The 16748-nt window shown below is 38.2% G+C and overlaps 1 protein-coding gene across 2 annotated transcripts; it reads left to right on the plus strand.

The window, feature by feature from the left end:
• Nucleotides 1-6347: 6347 nt before the first annotated feature.
• LOC145034996 (protein SHORT ROOT IN SALT MEDIUM 1-like) lies at nt 6348-13777 on the plus strand. Of its 2 annotated transcripts, none has more exons than XM_078983581.1 (21): nt 6348-6573; nt 6757-6881; nt 7524-7664; nt 7752-8033; nt 8113-8210; nt 8411-9013; nt 9115-9160; nt 9666-9758; nt 9838-9893; nt 9977-10091; nt 10205-10416; nt 10495-10558; nt 10642-10815; nt 10892-11974; nt 12072-12146; nt 12239-12313; nt 12411-12761; nt 12832-13035; nt 13123-13164; nt 13279-13341; nt 13438-13777. In XM_078983581.1, the coding sequence occupies exons 2-21, from the start codon at nt 6789-6791 to the stop codon at nt 13525-13527; spliced, it is 3960 nt and encodes a 1319-aa protein (XP_078839707.1). In that variant the 5' UTR covers nt 6348-6573; nt 6757-6788; the 3' UTR covers nt 13528-13777. The 2 variants fall into 2 exon arrangements, with proteins under 2 accessions (XP_078839707.1, XP_078839706.1); XM_078983580.1 differs by having other exon boundaries at nt 6348-6488.
• The last annotated feature ends 2971 nt before the right edge of the window (nt 13778-16748 follow it).

The raw sequence follows: 16748 nt of genomic DNA on the forward strand, positions 1-16748 counted from the left end.
AAGGACCCAAGAAATAGCATGTGATGAGTTATTAGATTGAATAGTATAAATACTTGCGAAGGTGGGGTTTATCTTCCCATCCTTGATGTCGTGAAAATAGTTTGGGCACCTTCGTTTTTATTTCCCTTTGTCATGACAATGGAAGCACTCTGCATACTTCAGATTGGAAGAGGGAGCAGCAAAAAAACCTTTGGTCCCATTAGAAGAGGATCCATCATGGGAATTTCCCTTGTGGCTCTTAAAAGGAGTCTTCCTCTTATTCCCTTTCCCTTGTCCAGTTGCCAAGACAGAAGCAACAACAGTAGGAGTAGATGTAACGAATTTGCCTTTCAAACTACTCTCAACAATTCGCAGAAGGCTGCGGAGCTTAGTAAGAGTGACCTGTTCCTTGTTCATATGATATGTAATAAGAAAATGACCATAACATAGAGGCAAAGAGTGTAGAATAATATCTATGGCCAACTCTTCGTCAAAGTTGACATTCAACTTCAGCAAGCGGTCCACGAATCTCTGCATCTTTTGTAAGTGGGCGGTGATGGACTCTCCATCCTTCATCTCTGTAGTGATCATGGAGGTGATGATCTCGTACCTTTTCCTGCCTTGCACTTTGATGGTACATTTCTATAAAATCTTGGTGCATTTCATAAGGATAGTAGTCCTTGCAGGACTTCTGGTGTAACACCTGATTCATGGTATGCCTATTATTCAAGTATTTGATGTTTTTCTCTCGGACTCGACGAGTTGGAGGCCCAACTCGTTGAGTAGAGTCGTGACCCGCGAACAATTTAAGTGGCCTACTCGAAGAGTCGGGCCGTCGGGGGACTGACTCGGCGAGTAAGTGCTGGTTGAGTGAAACCCTAAATCCAAGGGTTTGCAACCAATTTATACACCTTATCTCAGCCTCCATCCTCCCTTATGCTCCCAGAATACATCATATCGAAACCCTAGTTGTTCGTATTGTATTTTTGAGCCTTGTGGTGCTACCTCTCGTGTTTGAAGCTTGGAAAGGAGAATGAGACTTGTAAGGCCAAGGGGAAACAAGAAGATCCAAAGTTTGGAGCTCATTTTTAGCTTATTGGATGTATAAAGCTGAACCTTTGTCCATAGATCTTGATTTTGGGCATTTTCCTACATCTTTCTAAGCCCTATAGAGGTGATATTCGAGTTTTAGTGTTGGGAGTCAGTGTAAGTTTTAGATCCAGGTCTATTGGGGGGGGGGGGGGGGTTATGGCACAAAGGTGCCCATTTTGCTGCCATGAACACCCCATGCACCTTGGAGGCCATCTTTTATGGCTTTTTGGGCCAAAGACCCATTGCATGTGTACCAAGTTTGGAACTTTATGTGTAAAATGGACATTGGGAGGACAGATCAATGGTTTTGATGTGTTAAGACCCATTTAAATCGACTGTATAGTAATGGTCAATGATGGACTTGCCGAGTTGTTATTGGGACCCAGCGAGTCACGGTGTAATGACCACTAAATCTATTTTGTGAATGGACCAATTGTTAGGGAGGGAAGTCCCGTAGATGTTTAGACGCGAAAAGGGCCTGAGAATCATGGGACTTGATGAGTGTATGAACAGACTCGGCGATTCCAAAGGCAATTTTCCAACCTTTGAAGATGGACTCGACGAGTTGTTCATACAACTCGGCGAGTCGTAGACGTTTAGACGCGAAAAATGGGTCGTTTTCCGGAAATTTTTTCAAGAAAAATGAGAATTTTGAAAACATGTTTAGTTCGTCTATTTTTATAATGTTTTCACGGAAACTGAAAAAAATTTCATTTTCTAAAATTACAAAGAGGTTGGAAATTTTTGGAAAACTGATAATCATTGTTTTCCATATTTTTCTAATTCTTTTTTGTTTTAAATATAAACTCACACCCACTCCCATCCCATTCACCTCTACCTACCCCACATTAACACCTCCAACCCACCATAGCCCTACTTACCCACACCCTCTCCTAAGGCCACCCCCACCCCACAAACACACACACCCACAAACACACACACACACACAAACACCCACCCACCCTGTAACACCGTAAATTTCAAGACAATTTTTTTTCGAATTTTATAAAAACATAATTCACTTAATATTCATAAAACAACCATGTTTGAAATTCAATCCAAGTAATACAAAAATCCCAAGATCTCAAAATCATAAAATCTCATGCGTGTGTACTGATCAAGCCGGCGCCTTTCCACGGTCGTCACTAGTACCTAAAACAAATAACACCAAACACTGTAAGCACAAAGCTTAGTGAGTTCCCCAAAATACCACATATAATACATATTAGCCACTCGAGGCTATAACTCTATGGGTCCATGCACCAAAACTCTGTGAACCCTCAGGTTCTAACTCTGTTAACATGCACAACATAAATCACATAGAATAATGCAGCGCAACACATAACACATATATAACATACAAGCACTGTATCACATAAGTCTAGTTACCTACTCAAGGTAAAGTATAGTGAGAAGACTCACCTCGTGTATCTCGATAGCTCGCAAATCCCTGAAATCACTCGTGCTCGATCTCTCGATCTATAGTCCTCCTATAACACAATACGTCTCTAAATAACACTTCACAATTAAGGTTGACTATCCCTTAACAAGTCAACATAGGTCAACATAGGTCAACATTGGTCAATGGTCAACGATCAACTTTGACCGGACTCGACGAGTGCACTATAGCGACTCGGCGAGTCTATACGCATACACTGATTTCCCTGGGATCCTCACTTGACACGACGAGTATTCTCCTAACTCGACGAGTTCCACCTGGCATGAGTTGTGGGGCCTCCACGACTCAACTCGCCGAGTCTCAAGAACAACTCGGCGAGTTCCAGCTTGACTCAGTCCACCTATCAACCCACTCTGACTCTCCCTGACTCACTGAGTCAATCCCTTAACTCGGCAAGACCACTCGCTGAGTGGTGCTGGGAAATCTTCATGCTACTTGCCGAGTCTACTCTTAAGACTCAGTGAGTCCATGCCATGCATCAACTCAAACTCAATCCTGAGGTTAGATCTGTTCCATACATTCATAGATCTGGCCTCCCCAAGCATGATAATCACGTAAAGTCCAAACCTTGGGGCTCAAACAACAACTATTTGCTCATAAATGATGTTTTAGCCCCATATCTCATAACTCTAGGCCAATACTCTCATGAACCCTCATAAAGCTTAAGGAATACAACTCTTCTGGACCTTTATGGATCTCATCTCAAGCCTTATCATGAATAGGGACGAAATGGACATCAAATCTAACCAACAAAGGGGTCAATAAACCCTAAACCCCCATGTTCATCATAAAAACCGAAAAAGGAAGCCAAGATATACCTCCAAGATGATGCTCTAAGCTCCAAAATCGAAGAATGTCCACTTTCCTTGCCTTCTCTTAGCTAGAATCTCCTTTGCCTTGCCAAACCAAGCTTCAAAGGTCAATAATGGCCTCTTTTCTCTCCCAGAATGCTCAAATCTCTTTAGGGTTTCTCTCTAGGGGTTGGTGGCCGCAAATGACGGCCATAAGCCCCTTTAAATAGGTCTTAAACCCTGGAAATTAGGGTTTCATTAAACAGCGTGGACTCACTGAGTCCACTCTTGGACTCACTGAGTCCAGACGCGAACCCGCGTCCAAAATCGCGATCCTACTCGGCGAGTTTGAGCTCCAACTCGCCGAGTCCACTCACAATTCTCCAAAAATACACTAATAGTAAATACCTGGAAATTCCAGGCTGTTACACACCCTCACCCACACCCCCTACAAAAACGCACACACACACACACACCAACCCCTACAAACACACACACCAACTCCAACAACCACTCACACACACATGCACAGACCAACCTGTAACGTCATAAATTTCAAAACCAATTTTTTTCATTTTTACAATCATCAAAACATCGAGTAATAAAATTTAGGTTCCAATGTAACAATTTAGTCACGACCAATTACATAACAAAGATCAAAAAATGGTTTCCCCGAGTGTGTGTACGATCACGCCGGCGCCTTCCCACGGTCCTCGCTAGTACCTGAAACACATAACACAACAACTATAAGCATAAATGCTTAGTGAGTTCCCCAAAATACAACCTACGCACATACGCCTTTCCAGGCCCTGACCTTCCGGTCCATGTGTCTCAGGGGACTTCCGTCCCGCCTGGGTAAACCTTCCGGTCCTACCCACGTCAACCTTACGGTCCATATTACCACGCCTTCCGGCCCATAACATAATTGCCTTCCGGCCCATATCAAGCATATCATATATGGCACATATAATGAATAACTTATTACACATAAGGCATACATCTCATATCATATTCGACCTTCCGGTCACACAGTCAAACCCTTCCGGGTACAGTATAGTGAGAAGACTTACCTCGTATGTCTCGCTAATTCGTGAACCTTGGAAATCACTCGTGCTCGAACCCCCGAGCTGTAATCCTCCTATAACATCATGAATCTATAATTATTACTTGTACCACTAGGGTTGACCATTCTTATCAAGTCAACACTGGTCGACTTGGTCAACAGTCTTTGGTCAAATTGACCGGACTCGGCGAGTGCACTATAGTGACTCGGCGAGTCTACGCGTTTTCTCCAACTCGCAAGGATTTTCCCTTTGACTCGTCGAGTACTTCCCTGACTCGATGGGTTCCACCTGGGCATGAATCACGGGGCCACCGCGACTCAACTCGCCGAGTCGCAAGGACAACTCGGGGAGTCCCAACTCGATTCGGTCCACCTGTCAAAACCTTTCTAACTCTCCGTGACTCACTGAGTCACCCACAACTCGGCAGGAGTACACACTGGGTGGTCACAAGGACAATCTTCAAGCGACTCGTCGAGTCTGTTCTTCAGACTCGGCGAGTCCATGCCATGCATCAGCTAAAACTGGCTTTTGCAGTCAGATCTGTTCCATACACACATAGATCTGGCCTTCCCGAGCTCATTTGTCACGTAAAGTCTCAGTCTTGGTCGCCATGCAACGCATACAAGGCTCATTTTGGAGAAATAACCTCTAATATGGCAACCCTAGCTTCCAACTCAAAAGAATGGACATAAAGCTTGTCATTTGGGGCCTTCTGGACCTACTAAGGTCCAGATCTAGGTTCCATACCTCCATGGGACCTTTCATACTTCCAAATCAAGTCAAATAAGGCAAGAAGAAACCCTAGATTTGACACATCAACCAAAATACGAAGTTTAGCTCTGAAAGGTACATCAAGAAGGTTCCCTTGATGAAATAGAAACAGATCCAAGCTCCCCAACTCTTCAAGCTTGATCTTCTCCTTCCTTCTTGCAAAAATCACACAAAATGATGAACAAATAGCCTCTATCTCACTCACAAAGTCTCTCAGCCGTTTGGGTGCACTCAAGGCTCAAGGTGCCCGCAAATGAAGGCCATAAGGTCCTTTAAATAGGGCTTAGGACCGGGAAATTAGGGTTTCATTAAACAGCGCGGACTCGCCGAGTCCGGACGCGAACCTCCGTCCAAAACCGCGACCCGACTCGGCGAGTTCGACCTCCAACTCGCCGAGTCCCCTCACAGAATACCAAAAATATGAAAGTAAAGATACCTGGGGATCCGGGCTGTTACACAACCCCTACAAACACACACACACACAAGCACATACACCAACCCCTCAAACACACACACACACACACACCCAACAACACTACCACAATCACTGACCTACCATCACCATCATCACCACCACCAACACTACCCCATCACCACCACCACCACTACCCCATCACCATCACCACCACCGTCGCCGCCATCAACACCATCGCCACAATTGTCGCCGCCACCACCATCGCCTGTCATCACCTTCGCCGACGCCACCCCACCTAAATTGTGTAATTTATTGTAATTAAACTTCAAAACAAAGAATATTTGAGTACATGGGCGTGTTTGGTATGAAGCTTTTGAAAGCATTTAGAAACTTATAGCTTTTCGTTTTTGATAAAACACTCTAATTTAAACAAAAAACTTCGTTTGACAGTACAAACGCTTAGCTTTTAGTTTAAACAAAATACTCCAAATCTAAAAGTTACTTCATGTAGCGTTTAATAAAACGCTTATGAACTTTTGAAATCAATTTTCATAATTACCTTTAAAAATATATTTATATATTTATTTGTTTTTAATCAATTATCCTTTTATATAACTTTATATATTTTATACCAAACACTTATATAACAAATAAACCTACAACTTATTGTTACCAACTATCCATTTGCAGCTACCTCGACACCACCGCTTTAAGCTGACCTTCTCGTAATTTACTCATGACCATTGACCAGGGCCCAAGTTTGAAAGGGCCGAGTAAAGTCGCTCAATTTGAGCTGGTAATGGTATAAACGAAACTAGGGCTGAAGGCCTCACCTCAAATTGGCTTTCATTGTTCGATTGGTGAATTAGGCTGGCGATCGGCAACGACCAAAACCTTCGCCGTAATCGGTTTTACAGGTACGTCAGATTCCACCATACATCTTTATGATAGCGTAGGCACTTCTTGGGAGCATGGAATTTAGGGTTCATCAGTCGAACTGAGGTTAAACTCTATTCTGATTTTGTTTCAATCCGATTTTAAACGTTTGCCGGACATACCTTTATTTTCCCCTACGAACATACCGTAGCAACCAAAGTAATTATTTAGCAGTGAATTGAATGTCTGTTGTACAAATTGAATTGGGTTATGTGTTCCTTTTTATTGACATCTTCGACATTTTTATAGGTTGTCTGGATTTCTAGCTCTCGTGAAAAAGAATGTATTCTTCCAGGGGGAATAGTTCGTATGGGCAGCAACAGCAACAGCCAAAGCCACAGTCCTACACTGGTCAATCTGCCTACAGTCAAAATGTAAGCTTGCTGTTTTAACTCCTTTATGTGTGAGTGTAGTTGTTACAATTGAACGATATGCCATATGAATCAAGAAGAAATAATAGAACATAACTTTCCAATCCGGCTTGATACCTTAAGTGGTCAATTTGAAAGTAACATTTGAATTAAAATACATGTGATTAGTTTGGATTTGGAAACCTATATAGAGAGAGTGATTGGAGAAAAAATAGCCTTTTTTTTTTTTTCTGTTTAGGAAAATGGCTGTCATGGCAAACTTCTTACATTTATATATCCAGTATTTTTGTTCTGTGGTTGATTTCATTGCGTATTAGGATACCACATTGTGCTCCTTTTTGCTGAAAAAATTCACTTTAGACTTATGAGGTAGAATGTGACAGCTCATAAGTTCAAATTCCATTTCATTTCAGCATACAAAGTTTCTTTAGGAAGTACAAAACTCTAAAAAGCAATGTCTGTCAGAAAAAAAATTTGTTTTTTTGACAACTGAACTCGTACTGTTTTATAATTAGTCTTTTGTAACGATTATCTTTTCAATGGAAGAAGTCATTACTATTTCAGTTGTAACATCTTTAGTGAAACACCCACTACCATTATTTTCAACCCTTTTATGCTTTCTGACTCATTGTTTATTCTATAAAGCTGGGAGCTGATGCTGCCTCTCAGATGCCCATTGCTTCACGTCATTCAACCTTGTTAGGTGGTCATCCATCTGCTGGAACTCATTATGGTGGTCAATATACTTCTGTGTATGGTTCAACTGCACTCAACAGTGCTCTGCAGGTTAGTAAACTGTATAATCTGTTATGAGCATCTTGTGATTGAGTATGAAAGTTAAAGAGTTTGTTAATTATCATGTCATCTTTCCAGGTTCCACCTACAAGTAGCAAAGGAGCCGGACCTTCTATTTTGGAAGGTCGAAGTGGCTATGGTTCAACCATGCAAGACTCACCAAAATTCACATCTGGAGACTACCCTGCAGCTACCCAAAAGTATGGGCAGAAAGGGGAAAAGATGCTAACTGATTATCCATCAGGGGATAGAGATAGACTCCCATATACTGAAAGAGCAAGTGCATATTCTGGGAGAGAGTTGCAAAATGAGTCATCTGTTCGGTTTGCTGATTCCATTGCTTTTGGTCATCAACATCAGGTTTTGGGTGCATGAATTTAATCTTTTCACATCAAATTTCTCCAATCAGTTTTTCTGATGTGTAACATTTTGTGTACAGCCGGACATTTATGATCGTTTAGATGCAGCATCAGCACTACGCCAAGAACTGCTCCATGCTCAGTCACTCCAGTCAGCTTCTGTAGATGGGAGTTCTAGGTATATTACTTTACATGTCTTTGACTTTTTGACTTTTTATTCCATTCCTTATGTTATTCTTCAAAATATGTTTTGACCATTCTTTACATCTTCCCATCCACAAGGATACAAATACAATAGATAGATAGTCTATGTATATATATATATATATATTAATTAACTATCCATAATCTTCATAAGTAGCAAAACATTTATGACAGACAAGCTGATTATCTAGCAAGAGCAGCTACTGTTCGCCATGGAGGCCAAGAACTTCTGCCATATGGAGGAAGAATGGATGCTGATCTTCATGCCATGTCAATGATCAGTGGCACACCCTCGATTCTAGGAGCTGCCCCACGGAGAGATGTGGAAGATCTCGTCTATGCAAATCCTGGATATGGTGTTAGCCTGCCACCTGGCAGGGCATATGCTTCCGGAAAGTCTCTTCATGACTCAGACTATCCAAGTGACATGCTGGCACGCGATGGCTATGCCAGGCTGGACCGGGAAATCGAACGACGAGACGAAGACCGCCGCAGGGAGATTTTACGCGAACGTGAGCGGGAACGGGAACGCCAACGGGAACGGGAAAGGGAAAGGGAAAGAGAGCGGGAAAGGGAACGGGAAAGGGAAAGGGAAAGGGAAAGAGAGAGAAGGAGGGAAAGGGAAATAATGTTGGAAAGACGGGAGAAGGAAAGGAAACGTGGTCTTGAAGTAAGAAGGGAGCGGACCCCACCGAGAATCTCTAGGGACCGAGGTGGGTCAACATCGGTCAAGGCTGGGAGGACTTTAAGGCGGGAATCACCAGCTTCTTCGCATAGGTGGAATTTGTTGCTTACTTTTGTGTATAGCTCTGTGTTAGTGTATCTTGGAGCCTTCATAACTAACTTGATGTTCTGTCATATGTCATGCTGAACTGAAGGCGCCATTCACCTGTCAAAGAAAAACGAAGAGAATATGTCTGCAAGGTAAAAAGACACATATGACCTTTGTCGTTCAATATACACCTCTTCCTTTCTCCTTTCAGAGGACCTGCCTTCTGGAAGCTTCTATATATTGACTATCCTTATCCTGTGATCCTGTCCTCCAATTCTCTCTGTTGACTTTCCCTTCATTGTCATCCCTCTGTTTGTTTGCTATTTGTCCTCGCTTCCATTGTCTTTTTGCTCTATGCTATGGTGTAAATTCTGGGATTATCTGATTGGCCCTTCATTTGCCCCTTCTATGTGATTTCCATTGATGGTGTTTTTGGGCGATATAAGGTGGTTGTTGTTCCAGTTGATGAAGATGGCTGTAGAGTTGTTTTGTATTTCATCTTTGAGCTCATTCTCTTCGTAAAATAAAGACTTAAGCTTTAAAGATTCCAAGACATTTTGTTCTTGGATAGTTTCTCGATGCTTCTAATTGTTCATTACACTTGAATGCCTGTTTCTTGTCATGCATTTTCAATGATCTGAATCGGTATATTTGCAGGTTTATTCATCCAATTTGGTAGACACTGAGAGGGATTATTTGTCCATGGATAAACGGTATCCTAGGCTTTTTATTTCCCCAGAATGTACTAAGGTACATTGTCTTTACACAAATCAGTATCTCCTTCATTCTTCATTATTGTCATCATTCATTTGGGTGAAAACTGTTTCAGGTGGTTGTTAATTGGTCAAGGGAGGAACTTCGTATTCCTTTCAATACCCCTATCAGGTATGTTTACTCTTATTTTGTTTTGTTTCTATTTTTTTGTTTATCACCTCAATAATATCAACAAATTTGATGCCATTGAACAGTTTTGAGCATGATTTTGTGCAAGAGGACACGATAACTGAGCATGAAAAAGCCACCAAAACAGTGGCTGATGGTATTGGAAAACTGGAAAGTGGAACTACTCGGTGGAATGCCAAGGTAGAGATATTAACTAACTTTCCAACCACTTAACTAACTCACTAACAACAGTGAAACTAACGAGTGTATAACTAATTATTTACATACTTGTCCTTTGTGTATCCTAATATCAGATGATATTAATGAGTGGGCTTAGCAATAATGCTTTGGAGGAGCTATCATCTGAAAGAAACTATGAGGATCGTATTCCCCATCTTTGCAATATGCTGAGGTTTGCTTTCCTCAAAGATGGAAGTTCATTCATGGCAATTGGAGGCTCATGGGACACTGTTGATGGCAACGATCCTTCTGTAGATAAATCTACCCTAGTTCAAACTGTTTCAAGGTTCATTCTTGTATGATCAATTTTATTCTAATCAGAAATGTCTTATCTTTCTTATATTATTTAAATTACAATCTATAGGTATGCCAAGGAGCTCACAGGACTTGACTTGAAGAAGTGCCAAAATTGGAACCCATTTCTTGAGGTAATTCTTTTGCTTATTAGTTGTGTGTATAAACTTACTTTTATAATGAATTTTTTTTAAAAGTAATTTGTTGCCATTTGCAGATTCACTATGACAGAATTGGAAGTGATGGACTTTTTAGCCATAAGGAAGTCACTGTACTCTATGTTCCTGATTTATCAAACTGCTTACCTTCAATAGATGCATGGAAAGAACAGTGGCTTGCCCACAAAAAGGCAGTTGCTGAAAGAGAACGCCTGCATGCTCTTAAAAGAGAGGTATATTGTTTCCTACTTTACCCCTACTGGCTACTACAAGCATAAGATTGAAATCATCTTCTGTTTCTTTTTGTAGAAATCACGTGAAAAGAAGGAAGGCCAGAAAGATAAGGATTCTGGGAAGCCAAAAGATTTGAAAAAAGATGAAAAAGTTGGAAAAAAGAAAGAGTCTGGAACTTCTGGATCAGCTTCAAAAACTAATGGAACAGGAAAAACTGTCACAAAAGTTAAAGCAAAAGAAGTCGAAAAAGAAGAGGAGAAAACAGATGCAGTAACAGAAAAGACAGAAAAAACAGAAAAGAAAGATGTTGTTGAGACACTTGATGAAGGCAATAATACTTCTGCAACAAAGATTCAAACAGAAAAGGCTACTGGTGTTCAGACACCTGGTAGTGGGAAGAAGAAGATAATAAGAAAAGTAATTAAAAAGAAGGTTGTAGCTGAAAAGGACGGAAACGCCCCCAAACAAACTGATACAACGGATACAAAGAACAGTGAAGAAACTACTACCACAAACACAGATGTTATTGTTGAAGAGGCTGAGCCATCTGTTACTCCTAATCCTTCAACTGTTAAGACCAAAAAGAAAATTACCAAAAAGACCCCAGTGGTGAAATCCGTTAAAAAAGAAGATGAAAGCACACAATCTGAGGTGACCCCAGTTAAGGAACCAGAAGGTTCTGAGGAAAAGACAAAAACTGCTGACGTGGCTGGTGCAAGTGTTAAAACTGTTGTTAAAAAAAAGATTATTAAAAGGGTTACTAAGAGAAAGATAGCTGTTAAGGATAAAGTGGCTAAAGAAACTGAAGAAGGGACAACTATTGCTGAGGGCGATGAGGGAAATGAAATAAAGTCAAAGAACAGTGAACCGGTTGCTGAGGTGGTGCCACCTGTCACCGAGCAGCAAAAGGATTCCGGTGTTTCAAATGAATCTGGAAAGAAACAAGTAAAGGAAGAGAAGAAAGGTAAAACGGAGGGCAGTTCTGTAATTAAAGCGAAGACTGAAAATGATGATAAGTCTGAGGTGAAAGATAAGAAAAAAGATAAAGATGGTAAAACTGAATCAAAGAGTAAAGAGGTAAAAGATAAGAAAAAAACTGAAGAGCCTCCACGTCATCCAGGGTTCATTCTTCAAACAAAAGGGAATAAGAATTCAAAAGTATGTGTTTTTGATTCCAACTCATATTAATTCTTATATTTAAATTATCTTTCATATCACAAAATCATTTATTTAATTGTTGAATTCTTTTCAACAGTTGCGTTCAATGTCACTTTCACTAGACTCACTCTTGGATTACACTGATAAAGATATTGAAGAATCTACAGTCGAGGTATGTAATATGATAATGTTATGTTGTCATTTCTTAATTACTCTATTATTATTATTGTCAGATTATTGTTAAACCTTGATTCATGTTGTCAGCTATCTTTATTTGCTGAAACATTTTATGAAATGCTTCAATATCAAATGGGTTCTCGGATATTAACATTTCTCCAGGTTAGTATCTGTTCATAAGATTTCATTTTAATTACACTTAGTTTATTCGTTTACTGTGTTTTTAATCTTTTTTTTTTTTTTTTTTTTTTAATTGTAGAAATTGCGAATCAAGTTTGTGGCTAAAAGGAACCAAAAGAAGAGACAGAGGGAAGAAGCTTCTGACAAAAAGGAAAAAGATAAAACTAAGAAATCATCTCCTAAGCGCTTGAAAACCGAAGATGTTAAGGCTGAAAGCAAATCAGATAAAACTGAAACATTGCAAGAAGTAGGTGATGAAAAAACTGTGGTTAAAGATGAAAAAATGGTGGTTGATGATGTGGACAACACAAAACCTGAAGAAGATGAATCAGAAAAAGAAGAAGATCCAGAAGATGATCCTGAAGAAGACCCTGAAGAAGATCCTGAAGAAGATGATGAAGAAATGGTAGATGCAAGTCCCAAAAACGAGGCAAGTGAATTTTATTGCGTTGTTTTTTAAATTGGTGAAGTCTCATATTTTATGGTACTACTTTTTATAGGAGAAAGGAGAGGATGAAAAAAAAGTTGACATGGATGTGAAGTCTGAAAATGTAGAAGAAAAAGTGAAAGCTGAAGAAGACAATGCTGCTGCTGCTGCTAAAGTAACTGTGAATCCAGACACAAAGTTGCAGGCTGAGGAGAAAAAGGAAAACACAAAGAAGAAGAAAGAAGCTCCAGTTACCATTAACAAAGAGCTTTTGCAGGTATTTCATCTTTAAAATGTGTTATTCCTGTGAATTTTTATGAAGTCTTTTCTTAAATTTTAAAAAAATATCTCCTGTTCATGACAGGCTTTCAGGTTTTTTGACCGCAATCGAGTGGGCTACATTAGGGTAAAATCATGCTTATTTTTTTTTTCTCCCATTGTCTTAATTCTGTCCAGATTAAGTGAAAAAAAGAAACAGCATTATTAAAGTTGAGTTATTAATAATGGTCACATTCTGCAGGTTGAAGATTTAAGGTTGATGCTACATGCAATGGGAAAATTCATGTCTCACAGGGATATCAAGGTAATAAAATATTTGTAAATAATATAATAATCCATGATTTAGTAGTAATTGTGAAAAATAAATATCTGAAAATATTATTATGTTTCCAAAATTCAGGAACTCGTACAAAGTGCACTGCTGGAGAGCAACACTGGGAGGGATGACCGTATTCTTTACAATAAGCTGGTGAAAATGACTGATCTCTGAAATTGAAGTGCAAGAAGCTGCTGGGATTTTAGTAAAATACTTTTTTTTTTTTTTTTTTTTTTTTAATTAGAGTTTGTATTTGTGGATCTTTTGAGCTCTTAAGTATTTTTATTTTCATTCCCTGAAGTCGCTGCCTGTAATCATTTATGGTTTCTGTTTATGTTATCTGTGAAAGGAAAACTATAGTTTTATTGAGAATTCAGTGTTTCCTCTATGTAATTAGCAATAAAAGTGATCGAGAGGTTCCTTATTTTATGGATAAACACATTCTTTTTTTACATACAAAACAAGTACTTTTTTTTAATAACAAAAATAAGGATACAACCTCTATGGGAAGTTGTTAATAATAAGCTAATTTTTAGTTTATAAGCTATTTCAAATAGCTACTTAAAAAAGTAGTAGCTTATAAGCCATTTGAAAGTTATGTACAAATTTGTGGAAGTATCGAGTTTTGTAAATGGCAAGTATCCATGTTTAGGGTTAAGAATATCTGATTTAAAAGAATAATAAATGTGATACCTGCCATAACAAAAAGTTGCACTACTTCAAAATTGATAAGTTGCCTAAAAAGTTACACTATTTCAAAGTTGGTAAGTTGCGTAAAAATCAATTAGAATTTTATTGTAGTATATATATATATATATATATATATATATATATATATATATATATATATATAGGGAAGGTTTATTTGGAAAACTAAAAACCTTAAAAATCATAAAAATACATAAAAAAATACCAAGACATCACAAAAAAAAAAAAAAATTGAATTTTTTTTAATCAAAAAATCGCATCATTTTTTACAATTTTGCTGAAAAAAAAAATCAATTTTTTTTTTGTAAATTTTTTTTTCAGCGATTTTGACCTAAAAGTCACGATTTTTTGATAAAAAATTCAAAAAGAAGTTTTGTGATCTCTCAGTATTTTTTTTATGCATTTTAATGATTTTTTAGGGTTTTTTATGACCTAAAAGTTACGATTTTTTTATGCATATAACCTAAGCTTCTATATATATATATATATATATATATATATATGGTGTAGGCGTATATATGCAATAAAGGGTATCTCTGTAGTAATAGGTATCTCTACAATGTGGGTAGATATATATTTCGAGTAAGAGGTGTTTGCAATGAGGGTAAGAATATGTCTGCATTAAAGGTTTTGTTAGCAATGAAGGTAGGCATATGCCGCATATCTATATAAAAGGGGTAGGTCTACAATAAGTAGGGGTGACAAATTGTGCTATCGTTTTGTGTTTCTGCCTGACACGACACGACACTACACGATAAAGTTTTTTGTAATACGAACACGACACGACACGATGTCATGTTTTTTTTAACTAACACGAAAACGAACGAAGTAAAAAACGACAAACACGCACGACACGACAAATATAACATATACTAAAAACTAATTTATTTAATAAATAATTGATCAAATATAACACGATAAACACGATAAAGAACTACTAAATCGTATCAATTTCGTGTCAAATTGCGAACACGAACACGACACGACACGACGTCGTGTTTTTTATAGTTAACACGAACACGAATTCAAATTTTAGTTTCGTCCCAATTTCGTTTCGTATCGTGTATTTTTGTCGTGTCGTGTCATAAATTGCCACCCCTAACAAAAATGGCATGTTTACAATAAGGGTTGCATATGTCTACAATAAGGCCTAATGAATTCGAGAAGGAAATGAGTAATATCCCTTGGAATCAAATCGATGGTATCTTGATTCTATGTTATAGCCAAGACAACAAGGAAGAAGCAGGAGAAAAGAATAAGCTCAAACAGAGTTCGTATGAAAAAGTTATGTTTGTCCAAATACATAGAATAAATGAAAGAAGGTAACTATATGAGGCGCGAGGAGGCACATTAAGGGACGTGGAACCCACTCTTAATGTTTAGGATGAACTTTTTAACCGAAAAACCAAACTGGAACCGAACCGATTAGTGGTATTTGGTCAAGCTCTCAGTTCTTTCCATCTATCATTTTCAGTTTTCGGTTATTTAAGTTTCGATCCGATTCGAGCAGGTTTCGGTACTGAACACCTTCTTAGATAACACACTTTCTAGTAGAACCGAACCATAACCAATTAGTGGTGTTTGGTTTGGTTTTTGGTTCCATGTTCACTCCTTAATCGGTCTTCGGTTATTCCGGTTCCAGAATCAATTACATCTGTACTCAACATATAGCTAGCATGTGAGTCGGGTTTTACTTGGGTTTTTGGGTTTAGGAGGGCGCACACATGAATATGAGCGGTGACCATCACATTTTAACCATTATAAGCCTTTTTTTGTCATTTCAAACACCATAACTTTGGAAAATCTTGTGAGTTAGTTCTTGATGTAAAAAGAGTGTAAATGAAATTCAATGAGGATTCAATGGCAAATTAAAGGGGTTTTCTTATTCAAGTCAATAATTAAAGGTAACAACTAACTACCTTCATTTTAATAACTTAATTTGCAAATTATTCGATATCTTTATAAGCCTTAGTTTGGCGCACTTGCATGTCTAAGTTAAGGTTGGATAACCATTAAATATGTTTGGATAATCATTAAATATATTATGGAAACATGTATCAATGCCAATTGCTTGTACTTTTGACGAGTATGTAAGCACAATTAGTATTCATGGATTATCACGAAAATAAAAGAATGTTATGCTAGTTAAAAGGACCCAAATAGCCAATTGATTAAAGAAGGAATCACATCTCTAGCAAAAGACTGTTTAATTATTAATTAATGAATGAAATGACTAAGGCCGTTTCAAACATATCTTGGGTCCATGACGAAAGAGGAAAAAATAACCTTAAAATACACAAATTTAATCAATTCCTTTTATATTAACTTAATACTTGAAAAAAAAAATACTTATACTAACTTCTAAATATAATATCATCGATTATAAAAACCTATATATTTAAAAAAAATAAAAAATTCTTGTAGTTTCTTGAGATGCAAAATCCTTAATAATATCTTCAAAATTGATAATGTCTAATATTATATTAATAAAGTCTGTAAAATTTTTGGATCTCTATAAAAGATGGCCCTGAACGATCATTCCTATCGCCCATCCTCTGGGACGAGCCTGAAAATGACTGAAATGCTAGAGAACCTTACTAGATGACACGGAACATGTCGTAGAATGAAATTTTAACGAATTGAATCGAATGTGTGAACTAATGGAACTTTGGTTATATATGTGGCAG

The sequence above is a fragment of the Lactuca saligna genome, chromosome 3, assembly GCF_052625555.1.
Source record: "Lactuca saligna cultivar CGN05327 chromosome 3, ASM5262555v1, whole genome shotgun sequence".
NCBI lineage: Eukaryota > Viridiplantae > Streptophyta > Magnoliopsida > Asterales > Asteraceae > Lactuca > Lactuca saligna.

Excerpts from the sequence above, each read along its gene's own strand:
- LOC145034996 (XM_078983581.1), top strand. The coding sequence starts at position 6,789 with ATGTATTCTTCCAGGGGGAATAGTTCGTATGGGCAGCAACAGCAACAG. Across the intron at positions 7,665-7,751 it reads CACTCAACAGTGCTCTGCAG|GTTCCACCTACAAGTAGCAA; the intron begins GTTAGTAAACTG and ends TCATCTTTCCAG. Across the intron at positions 12,762-12,831 it reads ATGCAAGTCCCAAAAACGAG|GAGAAAGGAGAGGATGAAAA; the intron begins GCAAGTGAATTT and ends TACTTTTTATAG.